The sequence below is a fragment of the Canis lupus genome, chromosome 24 (genome assembly GCF_011100685.1).
Source record: "Canis lupus familiaris isolate Mischka breed German Shepherd chromosome 24, alternate assembly UU_Cfam_GSD_1.0, whole genome shotgun sequence".
Classification (NCBI taxonomy): domain Eukaryota; kingdom Metazoa; phylum Chordata; class Mammalia; order Carnivora; family Canidae; genus Canis; species Canis lupus.
Window position 1 is genome coordinate 9,705,076 of NC_049245.1, and position 12,020 is coordinate 9,717,095.

The following is a 12,020-nucleotide window of genomic DNA, read 5'->3' on the forward strand; positions in this document are numbered from 1 at the left end:
ATTGTTTCATTTATTCAAATTTCACTAAAGGTTTATTACATAAACTATAATCAAAAACTATAAAATGTAAAATCAAGAAATATAAAATGTCTAATTTGCAATTTGCACTTTTGTTTCCCAACTATCATTTATTTAAAATCCTTTATTTGGGGCAGCCCGGGTGGCTCAAGCGGTTTAGTGCCGCCTTCGGCCCAGGGCCTGATCCTGGAGACAGGGATCAAGTCCCATGTCAGGCTCCTTGCATGGCGCCTGCTTCTCCCTCTGCCTGTGTCTCTGCTTCTCTCTCTCCTCTCTGTGTATTCTCAGAAATAAATAAATAAAATCTTTAAAAAATAAATAAAATAAAATCCTTTGTTTATCAGATATATTGAACCCCTGCCATATACCAGACTCTCTTTTAGGAACTAAGGAAAAAGCAGTGAGCAAGCAGATAAACTTCCTGTCTTCACAGAGTTTTTGTCCCATCAGGGGAGACAAGGAATGAATAAGATAAAGGAGCAAAATATATGACTGGTTAGATAGTAGTAAGGACATAGGAAGCCTTGAGGCAGAGAGAGTGATGGTAGTGAGATTCAGGGCCAGTGGCCAGGTTAAACCTTCTTGAAAAGGTGGCTTTGGAGTTCAGATCTGGCAGGATTGAATAAGCGAGCCACAGGGATATTGGATGGAAGAGCTTTCTGGGCAGTGGGCACAGCATCTGTAATGGCCTTCAAGCTAGGGTGTGCTGTGTGGTTGAGTAACAGCAAGGAGGCAAGTGGAGAAAGAGAAAGGACCAAGCAAAGTGGGAAGAGGAGGAGTTCCGCTCCGAGAACTAAAGGAACCAGAATATATGGGCGTTGCTGGATTTCACTCCATATCACTCTGAGATCTGTATCTGTTAGGGACTGGTCCTATTATGGACTGAGTTGTGTCTTTCTCCCCCTTCTCTAGCCCCCAAATTCCGATCTTGAATCCTTAACCCTGAATGTGACTGCATGTGGAGATAGGGCCTTTAAAGAGATGATTAAGGTAAATGAACAGGGTGGGGCCCTAACTCAGTAGGACTCAGGTCCTTAGCAGAAGAGAAAGAGACACTAGGGATAACTGATGGAAAAGAGACCATCTGTATGCCAAGGAGAGAGGCCTCGAAAAAATCAAACCTTGATCTGTGAGAAAATGAATTAATGTTGTTTAAGCCACCCAGCCTGAGGCCTTAGCAGACTCATATACTATCTTAACACCCAGTTCACTTTGATGAAGGAACTTTCTGCTAAATAATCAAATTGACCTTGATCAAATTTTACCATATTAACTGACAGTAGTACTTATGCCAGTCCAGGAGCTAATTCATTCTACTAGGTACTATATTTGACTTAAAACAGATGAATGTACAAATTAGTCCAGAACAGAGCTAGCAAGCCAGTCCAAACAGATATGCAGTTTCTTTCACATCGCCAGTTTGAAAGTAGCTCTTGCAATTCTTTTGTTTCTGTCTCTCTCTTTCGTTATTATAAAATATAGAAGAATTGGCCTTTAGCTGATAGGAATGAAGAAGAAAAAGGCTGCACCTTCTCTTTCCATCACTTTTCCCCACCCCCAACTATGTTCCCTCTAATCTCTTACCACCTTTCTCCTAAAAAAACTGGTTTCTTAACATCACAGAAAATGATGGGGAGAATGATTGGCTGTTTTTGAAGGCTTATTATTTGCACCCTGAAAAGGCTTTGGAAAAATCAAGTATTTATCTTTCCTTTCTTATGTAAACTTTGTTTTGGAATATCAAAAAGTTGATGAGAGAAAGTTCTTCATAGAAGAATTTCAGCTCTTGAGGTAGAGTGAAATCAGTGAGGAAAATCACCCTTTGGGAACTCCTTCATGAAATAAAGGGTCTAAGCAATGATTATCAGTGGCTGCTAAAATCATCGGACAAAAGGTTGATGTGGGAATTTTATATGGAGGGATCAGGCTGCCACCACCTGAACCCAGTGGACCAAACCCGTGGAAAACGGATCACCAAATATTGGGTGCCTTCTGGACACACCACAGGAAGACACAGGCAGAGATTTCTGCCTGTAGAAAAATTCTTGAGAAAAAAATGTACTTTAAGAAGGTAACTCCACTTCATCCCAGTGAAGGAATGCAAGGGTTGTCAAATTTTTCAAGGGAAGCTAGGAATCAGAATGCTTTTGTACAGCTTCTCTATTTAAAAATACTTTCTATTTTTAAAACTTGGGAAAACTATGTGGCTCAAACCACATAAACCTGTCACCTCTCCTTCACTAAGGTCCAACATGTCATTTTTGTGTCCCTCTGCCCTCCTGCTCTACTTGACTTCCAGTGCCAAGGCCTCTGGAATGTCGTCCTCAATTCTTTGATCCACATCCATGTTTTCACTCCTGATTCTATGGCATTTGTGTTTGGATATCTGTAATATTGTGATTTATCATAAGAAATATATATTTGGTCCCTGACTCACGACTTAAAAAGCCTTGGAATAGTGTAAGCACTTAAGAGCAGTGGGATCATATCTTGTTATAATATTTGGTCTTTTGTCCTCAGTTCCTAAAATCGAGGTATATCCATAAGGTGAAATGGGTGTCTCATTGTTCATAACAAGCCCCTTTCAACTGCACCTGAGTTTATGTTAATGAGGCAACTTTCAGAAAACTCCAAGGTAACCTAAAGATGAGGGTTGGTTGCCAGGGAGCCAACCATGTGATTAAGAGTTGGAACTTTCAGGCCAATCCCCCAGTGTCCAGGGAAAGTAACGGGCTGGAGATTGAGCTCAGTCACCACTAGCCAGTGATTTAATCAGTCATGCCCATGTAGCAAAGCCTCCAAAAAACCCCAGTAGGCTGGAGTTGGTGAACTTGTGGAGGTGCTGGGACAATGGCATGTTTGGAGAAGGCATGGAAGCTCTGAACTGCTTCCCAGCTACCTTGCCTTATGCATCTCTTCCATCTGGCTGCTCCTGAATTATATACTTTTACAATAAACCAGTAATTGAATAAGTAAACTGTTTTCTTGAGTTCTGTGAGTCATTCTAGAAAATGAGCAAAATTGAAGAGAGGTATGGGAACCTCCTATTTATTGTAGGTAGGTCAAGTGGCAGTCTGGATTTGGGAATGGCATCTGGATTGGGAAGGAGGAACAGTCTTGTGGGACTGAGCCCTTAGCCTATAGAGTCTGACACTATGTCCTGGTAGACAGTGTCAGAATTGAGTTCAGCTGTAGGACCCCTGATCAATATCAGCAGAGTAGAGTTAATTGCTTGGTGGTGATAGAAAACACACCTTGAAGTATTCTAACCCTTAGAGTGCTTGTCTTCCCTACCATGGTACATGTTCTTAGAAGGCAGTTTGCTAGTTTTCTACCATTTTGGTTTTCTCTTTAGCACCCAAACATGTTCACTGCTTTTGAGTCCTTAGATTAGTTATATAGTGAGCAGATATATACAAACCCTTAGCAGCTACTAAATATTCAGCAATTATTCTTTTATCTGTAGCAGCAAAATAGCACCATCAAAAATACTGACCTAAAAGTGACCATTTTCTTGAACCTTACCTTTTAGCATGCAGCTAATTTTTCTTTAAAATACCTCATTGTTTTTGTAGACTATCAAACTTTTAAAATAGAATTCCCCAATTCTGCGATATGCAATAATCTACAAGAGAGACTGTGCGTTTGATGTTTTATTCATGGCTGTGTATTTGTTTGACTAATGATAATCTTACATTTATTGACACATGTTTTCATTGCATGCAATATCTCATGTAGTCCATATCAACCTGATCATAAATGCCACTAATATATTCATTTTAGAGATGGGGCTCTGAGAAGTTATATAGCCAACAGAGGTTACACAGCTAGAAAGTGCAGAGGCCTATATTGAACCATTATTGATTAAGATAGTGCCAGCAGCTCTAAGAAGGAAACCCCAAAATATGTAGTTGCTCAAACACAGTAGGAAGTGTGTTTCTAAAATCCAAATTGGGGATTGTGATTAGCAGCAGGCTCTCCTCCAAGTTGTGAGCCAAGGTCCCAGGCTCCTCCTCAAGGTCATCAGAGAAAGAACATGGAGAATGATGCATAAGAAAATTTTCTGCCAGACCTGGTAGTGGCACATAGTATTCTAGTCCACTGGCCTGATTCAGTCACGTAGCCACACTTACCTGAAAGGAAGCTGAGAAATGTAGCTCCTCAGTGTGTCCAGGAAAAAGAGGACATGGCCCAGCACCCAAGATGCTCTGATTCTGTACATAGCCATCATGATAAACTGCCTCTGTGGATTAATTTTAGAATTGGACATGATATGTTACGTATTACATGTACTTCTTAAGCTTCTGGTTGATGAAAACACCTACTGTCTGTTCTGAAATACTGTTTCTTAAGTCTTTGTGTGGAATGTTTTCTCAATGTCATTTGTTCTACTTGTAAATGCCTGTATTGCTTTGACAGTACTATCTTGCTTCAAGTTCTATATTTTAAAAACAGAAAACCAAACCCTCAGAATTATGAAACCAATGAATAAAATATTTCCAACAGCTTTTTTTTGGACTGTGTCTGCCCAGATTTTATTTTTCTGACCCCACTAAGAAGGATAATAACTTGTTTAAGAGACTCTTCCCTTGTCTCTTGTGAACAGATCTCGACAATTCTCCTAAGAGTAGAAAGATGGATTAAAATATACCCACTAATAAAGGCTTTTGAGACTTTTAAAATTAAATTGTGTGCTTTGAGTTTTCCTAGAAACCACAAAAGAACAGTCACTAAGGTGGTCTTAAGAGATTTAAAGACATGAATATGAATGATAGGAAGTCTCAGCTACTACTTATTTTTTTTTAAGATTTTATTTATTTATTCATGAGAGATACAGAGAGAGAGAGAGAGAGAGAGAGAGAGAGGCAGAGACACAGGCAGAGGGAGAAGCAGGCTCCATGCAGGGAGCCTGACGTGGAACTCAATCCCGGGTCTCCAGGATCAGCCCTGGGCTAAAGGCGGCGCTAAACCGCTGAGCCACTCGGGCTGCCCTCAGCTTCAACTTAGATTGTGATTAGGACATCAAGGAATTATATTATTTCTATGATATTTTTTCTTTAACTTTCTCATCTTGAAATCTTAGGCTAAATTTATTATTATACAATGTATTTGATTTTTATAATAAGATATGGTCCTAAGAATATTGGGTTTGAATTAGTTTAATTTATAAGTGGATAGTTCTTCAAGGAGTGAAGAACCTCAGTCAGTCAGGAAATTAGCAAGAAAGCAGAGAATTTTAAGTATGAAGCCAGTGGGTTCCATTGGTGTGGAGCTGTTAGCATTTGAGAAATCTAAAGTTCCATCTCTGTTCTAACAGCACAATCACTTGGAAAATGGAAAAGTTTAGTTATCTTAAAAAAAAAATCCATTTAAAAGAATCCATGACAAACTAGTTTTTTTTTTTTAATTGGAGTTCAATTTGCCAACATATACCATAACACCCAGTGCTCATCCCATCAAGTGCCCTCCTCAGTGCCCATCACCCAGTCACCCCAACCCCCTGCCCACCTCCCTTTCCACTACCCCTTGTTCGTTTCCCAGAGTTAGGAGTCTCTCATGTTCTGTCTCCCATTCTGATATTTCCCACTCATTTTCTCTCCTTTCCCCTTTATTCCCTTTCACTATTTTTTATATTCCCCAAATGAATGAGACCATATAATATTTGTCCTTCTCTGATTGACTTATTTCACTCAGCATAATACCCTCCAGTTCCATCCACGTTGAAGCAAATGGTGGGTATTTGTCGTTTCTAATGGCTGAGGAATATTCCATTGTATACATAGACCACATCTTTATCCATTCATCTTTCGATGGACACTGAGGCTCTTTCCACAGTTTGGCTATTGTGGACATTGATGCTAGAAACATCGGGGTGCAGGTGTCCCGGCGTTTCACTGCATATGTATGTTTGGGGTAAGTCCCCAGCAGTGCAATTGCTGGGTCATAGGGCAACTCTATTTTTAACTCTCTGAGGACCCTCCACACAGTTTTCCAGAGTGGCTGCACCAGTTCATATTCCCACCAACAGTGCAAGAGGGTTCCCCTTTCTCCACATCTTCTCCATCATTTGTAGTTTCCTGCCTTGTTAATTTTCCCCATTCTCACTGGTGTGAGGTGGGATCTCATTGTGGTTTTGATTTGTATTTCCCTGATGGCCAATGATGCGGAGCATTTTCTCATGTGCTTGTTGGCCATGTCTATGTCTTCCTCTGTGAGATTTCTGTTCATGCATGACAAACTAGTTTGATTAACTTTTTAATCAAACTGGTCATACTAGTTGATACACTTGAGATTCTTTGTATATTCATAAGGATAGGCCTTGAGGGTGTATTTTAGTCACTTCACTCAGTGAGCATTTCCAGAGTGTGCCTTCTGGGTCAAGCACTTTGACAGGTACAAGGAACACAGAGGTGTATGCAAGACCAGCTCCTGCCTCCAATTGACTTTCAATTACAGAGGCCTAAAAATTCAAAGCAGACAAAAACCAAGACGATTCCATAAAAAGGACAAGAAATGCTCAGATGTGTGCCTTAAGAGTTAGAAGAAGAGCTTCTAGATTGAGTCGGGGATCCAGTCAAGGAAGTCTTTACTTGAGAAAGAACCAGAAAAGGGCATTAGAGACATGGAATCATGGTTAGAGAGGAGTGTGAGTGGAACATGCAACAAAAAGTGGAGGAAAACAACCTGAAATGAACCTGTCTGCTGCTTTTTCATACATGATTTTTATGTGCTACTTATCATTAGTTGTAAATTTTAATAAAAGTACATTGGTATTTAAATGGTTTAATGACACCTTGTTAAGTTCTTTTTTTTTTTTTTCTTTTTAAAGTTACCTTGTTAAGTTCTTAATGCTTATAGGGTGCCTGAGAGTCTACGCAGTCCTTAAACAATGTAAAATACTTTATTGTACTTTTATTTTTTATTTTTTTAAAGATTTTATTCATTTATTTATGATAGACATAGAGAGAGAGAGAGGCAGAGACACAGGCAGAGGGAAAAGCAGGCTCCATGCCGGGAGCCTGACGTGGGACTAGATCCCGGGACTCCAGGATCGCGCCCTGGGCCAAAGGCAGGCGCCAAACCGCTGAACCACCCAGGGATCCCCACCTTATTGTACTTTTAAATGCTAACATATAAGTTCATTGTAGAAAATGGTCTCTTTAGCCACAAGAGGAATTCAAACCCACTTCTCTAAAAGAACTTTTTGAGATGAACACTCATATAAAACATTTTCTTAAACAACTCTCACTGTTTATAATGTGATTTGATGCTCCATTGAAATTTCCACAGAAAGCTTCAAATACATCCTGGCTCAAATGTTTTCAGAGCAAGGGCACTTATTTTGTGATGAGTCAGAAGATCATGTTGATGGATGAAACTGGGCAAGTACTGTTACACAGATGGATGGTTAACCATTTTATTACTCTCAACACCAAGATCACACCAATGTGTTTTGTAACTGCAGAATCCCTCTTGACTACATGATGATTTGGAGAAGGGGCAATCCTGAGAAATTAAACTAGTTTGCCTAGTTGAGCATTTTTGTCTTTGTAAACAGCAAAATTTATACAAATCTCAATGTGTTCTTGAAGTATTTTGCCCAAGTACTGTTAACAGCTATCTCAAGACCACGATCATGTTTTCTAATCCTTTTTCTTTTCCTTCCTAACTCTCCTTGAGGCTTTGTAGTTTAGCTTAGTTTATTTAGATGGCCTTCTATCGTAAAGGGGGCGAGAATGTCAGAGATAAGTTTGAATTGGCCATCTGTGTTTTTGTAAATCTCAAGGGATTGCTATCAAGCCCCCTGGTTTGTGGGGCAAGACTTTCTTCCTTCTAGCTCTGGTCTTTTCCTTGGTCAGCAGGAAATCACTTGCTTTAAGACCAACATCCCCCTGGTCAAGTTGCAGGCCATCTGCTTGGACATATGTTCACTCTTTGATCTTTAAACAATTAATTTATTCTCATGCCTAGACCACTAGGCCTGCCAGGAGGTCCCACTGGATTCTCTCTGAATCTCTGGGAAACATGAAGACAGATTTTCCTGTGAGCTTCTCTCTTAGGGACAGATATTTTAACAAACTTGATTTGAGATTTCCAACCTATTTGTGAACAGAACCTGGTGGTGTTAGTGTTTCTTCGATGGGGGTCTGCATTCTATGGGGGTCTTCTATGGGGGTCTGATTCACTCTTAGCTAGCCCCTTCTCTTAATGCTATCATGCGGAGTACTATTCTAAACCAGGTAGGAAGTTGTTATTTCTGCTTTATTCTTTTCTTTATTGTTATTATGGTAGAATATACATGGCAATTTATCATTTTAGCCATTTTTTTAAAAAGATTTTATTTATTCATGAGAAACACAGTGAGAGAGTGAGAGAGAGAGAGAGAGGCGCAGCCATTTTAGCCATTTTTGAATGCACAGTTCAGTAGCATTTAGTATCTTCATGTTGTAGTATAACCATCACCATTATTCATCTCCAGAACTTTTCATCTTCTCAAACTGAAACTTTATACCTGTTAAACAGTGACTCCCTATTCCTCCTCCCCCCATTCCTGGTAACTACCATCCTATTTTCTGTCTCTATGAACTTGACTAATGGATATCACATATAAGTTAAATCCTACAACATTTGTTCTTTTGTATCTGGCTTATTTCACGTAACATAATGTCTTCAAAGTTCATCCATGTTGTAGGATGTGTCAGAGTTTCCTTCTTAGGGCTGAATAATATTCCATTCCATGTGTATAATATATGTCACATTTTGTTTATGAACTCTCGGGTTGTTTCCACCTTATGGCTATTGTGTTCCCTGCTTTCACTTGTTTGGAGTATTATCCATAAGTGGAATTGTTGGATCATATAGTAATTTCATGTTTAATTTTTTGAGGAACCCACCTACTGTTTTCCAAAGAGGTTCTGCTTCTTCTTGATCCCTGTCATAGCTGCATGACTGTATTCATGACTGAAGAGGGTGAGATCAGGGATACAATTGACCAAAGGGCTTCTATGCTTTCAGGGATCTTTTCTGTTTAGAAAAATCTTAAAAAACAAAACAAAACAAAACAAAAGATGAATGATACTTGGGGGAAAAAATCTCTTTCATCTCATGATAAGAAATTCCTGGAAGAAAAAAGCAGGTCCATCACAATTGAGCCCTGGGAATTGTGAGAATTGAGATTTTTGTGCCTGATGTGACAAACACTCCTGGGTAGCAGAATTAAACCACACACCCTGTTCTAACTCCTGCTAGGTTAATGAGGCATCGCAAGAAACCAAAGAGCCACAAGTTTTCCTACTGTGGACTTCTCAGGTACAATATATCCATATGGTGAGATCCAAGTTTGGCCCTCTGATGTAATAATGAGGCCAGATCCTGGGACACAGTTTCCAGAAGCATGAACTTAGTGAGCTAAACTCACTGATAGCTGTATCCCAGGAGATCCCACAGAGACTGCCTCACCCAGCTCTTGACCTGAGGCAACAGACTTCACCCTTGTGGCACACAGAAAAACACAGTGCCCAGAGAACACTTCCTGTTCTCTAGAACTTTCCAAATTATTGACTTATATCAGCTACTCTAATAGGACTTGTACAGTGAGATTCAAGAATACTGTCCACCCTCAAACTACAAACCAATTAGCTGTCATTCCATCTAAAACATAGGCTTGTTTCATATTTGGTTGCATGAGAGGATGTCATTCTCACTCTAGGCTTGGCCACTTCACGAGCCACATCTAACAGTCTCACCTGGGGCTTGAACCCACTTCCATTCAGTCCTTAGGAAAAACTTGTTTAGAGTAGCAGAATTAGAGAGGATTACCTAAGGGATATACAGTCCTTCTGTTCTTCTTAGAAGCTCCCGACATTTATCTTTCCCCAGATTAAGCCAGATCATCAAAAAAAAGGAATTCCTGGCTGACGTCATCCTGACCCTCTTCTGGAACAGCTTTTACTGTTTTCCATCAGGCCAGCCTCCCTTGAGTAAAGTTAACCCTCAGCCCTACAAAACTCCTTATTGTGCAGCTGATGTCTTCACTCATCCACTAAACGAGGAACCTACTGTGTATGAAGCCCTGTATGAGAAGTAGTTCCTAGGCCTTGTACCAGGAATAGTGGTTCCCTTCTGAGCAATTGGTTTGTTGTGCTCCTGGCCACACATGAACCCCCTCTGTGGTCATGGAATGAAGAAGCTGAGAAATGAGGCAGGAGTGTGCCTCTAGCATGGGTACAAAACTCAGGCTAGATTTTGCATGTTAATCTCACGCCTGTCCTTTCCTTATTTTGTAAGCTCTTATTTTTCTTTTTTCTCATTGCCTCACTTACTTTTTTGGTTGTTTAATTATCTGAACTTTTGCAAGCTATTCAACTCCCTTAGAGAATAAAATGTAAACATGAATCCGTTATTCTTAGTTGCTTTGGATGTTTAGAAGACAGAATGTATATAAATGACTGGTTTTCAGAGAACTAGAATATGCTCAATATAGTTGGCATTAACACCATTAACTACTATTCTGAATAGGACTAAATTGTAAGTTCTGTGCTTGAGAGGGCCCTTGAGGGGCCCTTAGCTGTCTTGTTCAGTCTATACTTCCAGTTGCTAGGGCTGTGCTTAGCATGTCATAGATGCTCAGTAAACATTCCCTGCAAGATTGGAACAAAGAGGATCTCTCTGCACTTAAAGGTTGCTACCACGTAGATGCTGAGAAGCAAAGAGAGGCTGTGTCATTCTGGCATTTCTTCCACCCTCGGCACACGGGAGGACACAGCTGGCACTTCTAACGCTCTCCTGTCTCCCTCTCTGCAGACTCACATTTCAAGACTCCCTCCTGGTGCAGTGGCAGGACAGTCCGTGGCAATCGAAGGTGGGGTTTGCCGCCTGGAGAGCCCAGTGAACTGACCCTTCAGGCTGAGCAGGAAGCGTCTGAGAGGCATTTCAGAACCTGAGCTTTTCGGGGTTTTTAACTGAAGCTGGATGTTTTATCTTCACCGTTTTATAATTCCTGTTGCAGTCTCGTGCACCGCTTGCGACACTAGCGTGGCTGTAGTTAGTGCTCAGTGACATGCAGGTCTTCGGCGGGTGAGCGGGACTGAATGTGTGCAGTGTGTGTGTGTGTGTGTGTGTGTGTGTGTGTGCAGTGCGTGGGCTTGCTTCCCCCTTGATGAAATAGAAACTCCTTATTGTGTAACCTAAGACCAGGAATGATTAAATCATCTTTACAGAATGTGTGCTTTACTGTTTACAAGTAAAACCTAAAGATGCAGGAAACATTTTTGATTTCATAAAGAGGTACCAGCTGTCGTTGATGTATGTGTCTGAAGAGTCAATCTACTTGTTTAAATGATTTGACAGTGGTAGTGCTCCATTTAATAACAGTAATAAGTGATAAAGTGTTTTTATTTGTTAACCAGTTTAAGTGGATCCTGTGGTAACTTAAACTGTTATTCTCATCCCTCATATGGGGCATTTTTTCTTTAACAAAGAATGGTTTCAGTGAAACAATCTAGCAGAGAATTAAGGTCAGAACCTTTTTAAATAATAGTCTTATTGATAAAGTTTGTACTTCTTTCCTCAAGCTTTTCTAAGCTTAAATACTGCATATCTTCAAGCTATATGTACTATATTATGAGAGAATATGTAAAGAGAACATACGGTAATGCACAGTCCTTAATTTGTGTATAATGGAATGTTATTTACAATGTAACACTGTAAATAAGAAATCAAAATTTATGGGAAAATTCAATATTATCTTTGTTTCTTGTTTAAATATATTTTTAAGAAAAAGGCCCAAAAATAAAAGAAGCATATTACTGGGTATAGTGTGTGACTCCTCTTCTCAGATTAATAAATTATCTTTTGAACCCTAGATTGGAGAACCATTTTTTATTTTGTTTGTAAAATGTTACTTCTTCCAGAAATCATACCTTTCTTTTTTGCTCTGACTCTGCTAGTTCGAAACCTGTCTTTGTGCAGTTAGGCTGGACACTAACGAGATGAAAGTTGAC

The 12,020-nt window shown here is 39.9% G+C and overlaps 1 protein-coding gene and 1 long non-coding RNA gene across 7 annotated transcripts in view; one reads left to right on the forward strand and one right to left on the reverse strand.

The window, feature by feature from the left end:
- Positions 1–12,020, forward strand: part of TASP1 (taspase 1) — a 313,757-nt gene that overhangs the window by 246,412 nt on the left and 55,325 nt on the right. For 5 of the 6 annotated variants that reach the window (XR_005377556.1, XM_038571595.1, XM_038571592.1 and 2 more), the window contains one exon: positions 10,822–11,758. The exons of the other annotated variant lie outside the window; for it this stretch is intronic. Coding sequence is in view for 3 of the 5 variants with exons in the window: in XM_038571592.1 (XP_038427520.1) it covers positions 10,822–10,914 (93 nt within the window). In the remaining 2 variants the exon portion in view is untranslated. Of the gene's footprint in view, positions 1–10,821; positions 11,759–12,020 lie in introns of those variants that run through there. 6 annotated transcript variants of the gene reach the window in all.
- Positions 1–12,020, reverse strand: part of LOC111092202 — a 51,753-nt gene that overhangs the window by 21,842 nt on the left and 17,891 nt on the right. The window contains exon 2 of the long non-coding RNA XR_005377558.1: positions 4,152–4,261. This is a non-coding gene — a long non-coding RNA (uncharacterized LOC111092202). The remainder of the gene's footprint in view (positions 1–4,151; positions 4,262–12,020) is intronic.